This window comes from Pseudopipra pipra, chromosome 1 (assembly GCF_036250125.1).
Source record: "Pseudopipra pipra isolate bDixPip1 chromosome 1, bDixPip1.hap1, whole genome shotgun sequence".
NCBI classification, from domain to species: domain Eukaryota; kingdom Metazoa; phylum Chordata; class Aves; order Passeriformes; family Pipridae; genus Pseudopipra; species Pseudopipra pipra.
Window position 1 is genome coordinate 92,832,470 of NC_087549.1, and position 4,166 is coordinate 92,836,635.

The window sequence follows — 4,166 nt, forward strand, 5'->3', positions numbered from 1 at the left end:
AACTGTGGACATTTCCAGCATCATATTTAAAACATGGTACATCTACTAATACGTGATCTGGTGCATTAATGGACCAAATTAAGTTACAGGTATGAATTTTACATAAAACGGATTAATATTATATGTCATGGAGGAATTTTAAATACTCCATCTCCATGCATTTTTAATAGTTATGTGCTCTAATTTAATGTTCCCTGGCATTGCTTTGCTTGTAGTCCCTAAACCCTCCTTCTTCCTTCCCACACCCCCCTCCCTCTCAAGTTTTGCTTGGGATCTTCCCTGCCTTTAAACCAGCGTCCCCAAGTCCCTCAAAAAATGTGTAAAGCCGGGATGAGCCTCCTACACCGAGAGAATAACAACGCGTTTCACGACCCGAGGAGAGGCCACCCCTCCTGAGGACAGGGATGGGGGAGGCCGGGGAGGGGGTGCAGCCACCTTCCCCCGGGTCGGGCGGCGGGGAGCGGCGCCGGTCGCGCGGGGCTGCGCTCGCCCCCGCGAAGCTGCGCGCCGGACCGTGGGGACGGCGCCGGGAGCCGCTGGGCGGCGGGTCCCGCCCGCATTCCCGCAGTCCTTCCTCCCCGGGACCGCCCCCTCCTCCTCCGCCGCCGCCGCCACCGCCCCCTCCTCCCCGGGGGGGTCCACGCGCGCCGCCCGCCCCTCCCCGGCCCCGTCGCCATTGGCTGGCGCCGCGCTCCGGGAGGGGCGGCCGCGCCCTGATTGGCTGCGGCGCGGCCCCGCAGCGCCCCCCGTTCCCCGCTGGCCCGGCCCCGCCGCGGTGCCGCCCCCGCCCCGCCCCCGGCACCGCCCGCCCCGCCCGCACCCCGCGCTATAAATTGGGCGGCGCGGCCAGCGGCAGTGGTGGTAGTGGTTTGGGCTGAGAGGCCGCGGAGCCACAGCAGTTTGTATTTTATTTTAATTTTTATTTTAATTTTTTTTTTTTTTTTTTATTCTCGGTTTTCGCGGCGCTGCCGCCGTCGTCGTGCGGCTCGGCGAGCGCCTCTCGTTGCACCCGCGGGGCAGCAGCCGGTAACGCCAGCGAGGCGCTGCGGCCGCGCTCCGCTCCCGTTGCGGGCGGTGCGTGCGCGGCTTCGCGAGGTCGCAGCAGCAGCAGCAGGAGGCGGCGGTGGTGGTGGAGAGGGAGGTCTCCCTCCCTCCCTGCGGCACCATGAAAGCCGTGAGCCCCGTCCGGCACCCCAGTCGCAAGGCGCAGCCCGGCGTGGCGGGCGGCGGCGGGGGGCACCCAGCCCTGCGGTGCCTGGCCGAGCACAGCGGCTGCAAGGGGGGCCCGCCGTCGGGCGAGGAGCCGGCGGCACTCTGCCTGCAGTGCGATATGAATGACTGTTACAGCCGGCTGAGGAAGCTGGTGCCCACCATCCCGCCCAACAAGAGGGTCAGCAAAGTGGAGATCCTGCAGCACGTCATCGACTACATCCTCGACCTGCAGCTGGCTCTGGAGACGCACCCAGCGCTGCTCCGGCAGCAGCCGCCGCCGCCTGCCCTGCACCCGGGCAGCTGTCCCGCGGGCACCCCCAGGACTCCGCTGACAGCCCTCAACACTGACCCGGTAAGAGGTGCGTGACACACGATCCCGGGAAGCGGGGTGCAGGACAGAGCGGCGTGGCCTAGTGGTCAGCGCTGGCCGCCGTGGGAGCACCCCGGTGATACAATGCCACTGCCAGTCCCCTGGCTCTGCCGAGGGGTCATAGTCCCGGGAGGGGACGGGGTGGACGGGAGCAGGAACGCCCTGGCTGTATGCGATGGGTGCCCGCATCCCCTCGGTGTGTACCGTGTAATTACAGCCTCTTGAGGGAGTAGCTGTAGCCGGCGTGTTTGCACACACGGGAAGAGAAGCGCTGCTCCTGCGCTTCCCACCCTTCCGCGCCGTGTAGCGAGTGTGAGGGGCTGTGGGGGCTGTACATATTGAACGCAGCGTGCTTTGAAGGGGTGGAATTGGGGAACGTCTCCCTTCTACGATAACCCCCGGTGGTAGCCCGGGGGGCGTGTGCCCCGGCAACCCCCTGCCCCCGGGGCTTCCCCCCGCCGGCAGCGCTGCGATGGCCCCTCAGCTCTGTCCCCCCGTGCAGCTGGGCGCTTCCCTGAGCCCTCGCCGGCGGGGCTGTGGCAGTGCTCGGTACGCGGAGGAGAGCGGTCTGGGGTGAGGGTGGTCTACGTGTCCTTTGCCCCCAGCTCTAATTTGCCGTGTTTGGTTGCTGCGCAGGCAGGCTCTGTTAACAAGCCCGGGGACAGCATCCTCTGCCGCTGACCGCCGCTCCCCAGGTGAGTGCCGGGCGGGCGCGGGGCCGGGGGCGGGCGGGGGGAGCGCAGCGCCCGGGCTCGGCGGGGCCGCACCGCATCCCGTCGGGAAGCCAGCCGAAGAGGGACCAGAGCCCGGCGAGAAATATTTGCAGGAGGCTTTGGGGTTTTACTTTTAATTACCGGGTTGTTATTTTCTTTAATTACTGGGTGGTTTTTTTTTTTTCTCCCCCCCCCCGAACACCCCCCCTCTCCCCCCGGAGCGCCTCTGGCTGCGGCGTGCAGCTGCGCATCCCTCCCTCCGCCTGGCCCAGCCTGGGAGCTGCGGTTGTTGTTTGACCTGGTTTGTTTTGGGTTGTTGATCAAGCATGTCTTGTGTTTTGTTGGTGGCGCCAGTCGGTCTGGAGCGGAGCGGTTCACACACCCCCTCTATTCATTCCTCTCCCACAGGTGTGCGGCGGTGCCGCGCCGCGCAGAGGCAACGGGGGGCGGGCGGCGGCGGGAGGGGGCCCGGCCCGGCCCCGCCGCACCGGAGGAAGGAACCATCCAACCCCCCCGAGCAGTTCCCATGCTTCACCCCGCAGAGCCGAGCCTTTTCACCATTTTGCACGTCCGTAGCGGTCCCCCACCCCACCCCCCGTGGTTTTTCCCCCCCCTCCCGGGTTCCGTCTCTTCTCGTCGTTCCCGGCCAGCCGTGAGCGGCAGCGTGTCCCGCGGTGGCAGCAGGAAAAGTTGCGACTCTGCCCCGGGATAGAGGACCGAGCCTAAACCAGACTTTAGAAACCTTGTAACTCTTAAGGGACCGAGCAGCCGAATCTTGAAGCTTTACTAATCTACCAGAGCATTTGTAGATATATTTGACATCTATTGTTTAAAATAGATGGATTTTATTGGGGCCCAGGGAACTTTCTTCTCCCTGCAGGAGTGTTACATATTGTATAGACAAATGAGTGACATTTCATACTGTGTATATATAGAGATGTTCTATAAGTGTGAGAAAAGTATATGCTTTAATAGACTACTGTAATTATAAAATATTTTTAATTAAATATTTTTTTGTAAATATTATAAAGGTGTGTATGTTTTTTTTAAAATCTGTGGGAATATCTCTTTAGAAAACCACAGCTCAAGTACGGAGCTGCTAATACGGAAATATCTTGAATGTTTAGGACTTTTTTTTGTCCCCAGATGTCCTTTAGACTCAAACGTTGCAGCTATAGCTAGTGGTCCTGCATGATTGCATGAGATGTCTAATTGCGAATAAACTTGTTTGGAGTCCATACAAACGTGTTTTCCTTAATCTAGACTTAAAATGTTTGTAAGTGTATTATACATTTTGAGACTACACTTTTGTCATTTAGGCACAGGGGTTTTTAGTGCATTCTATAAAAGTAGCAGTAAGATGTAGTGTTTTTTACTGAGAATAGAAAAACAAATTCTATCTAATTTTTTTGCATTGTGGGGGCAATGCTTTAGATCTCTAATCTGCTTTTTTTTAAATCTGCTGTTGCATCAGATCAATAAACTTGTTCTGGAACTTCACTTAGCACCAAAAAGTTTTATTGCGAACTTGTGTTCCTACAGCTTATTATTGCTTAAAAACTGAAAACAGTTCTCTGCTTGCAACCAAAGGGCAAACCATTAACAAAAACAGTTGCTGTTTCCTTCATCCAAAGAGTATTAATAGCTAACTGCAGAAAGGCACATAGGCGAAGTTGTTATGATCAGTGATGTAAATTCATCTTAAAACGAACTTAAGTAGACCAAAAATCGGATAACTGCGTCAAGATTATTTTTCTAGTACAAAATGACTTACATTTCACTGCAGCTATGTTACAGTTAAAATCGTGTTTAATCTCTGTGATGTGTAACTACTACATGTGAACATTAAACTAGATTTACCTGTCTTTAAC

General features: G+C 57.1%; 1 protein-coding gene across 2 annotated transcripts; it reads left to right on the plus strand.

Annotated features, from left to right (window-relative positions):
* The first annotated feature begins 952 nt into the window (after positions 1-952).
* Positions 953-3,325, plus strand: ID4 (inhibitor of DNA binding 4). 2 transcript variants are annotated; one of them, XM_064665628.1, is made up of 3 exons: positions 953-1,571; positions 2,219-2,277; positions 2,704-3,325. In XM_064665628.1, the coding sequence occupies exons 1-2, from the start codon at positions 1,166-1,168 to the stop codon at positions 2,230-2,232; spliced, it is 420 nt and encodes a 139-aa protein (XP_064521698.1). In that variant the 5' UTR covers positions 953-1,165; the 3' UTR covers positions 2,233-2,277; positions 2,704-3,325. The 2 variants fall into 2 exon arrangements, with proteins under 2 accessions (XP_064521698.1, XP_064521697.1); XM_064665627.1 differs by having other exon boundaries at positions 1,036-1,564.
* Positions 3,326-4,166: the final 841 nt, after the last annotated feature.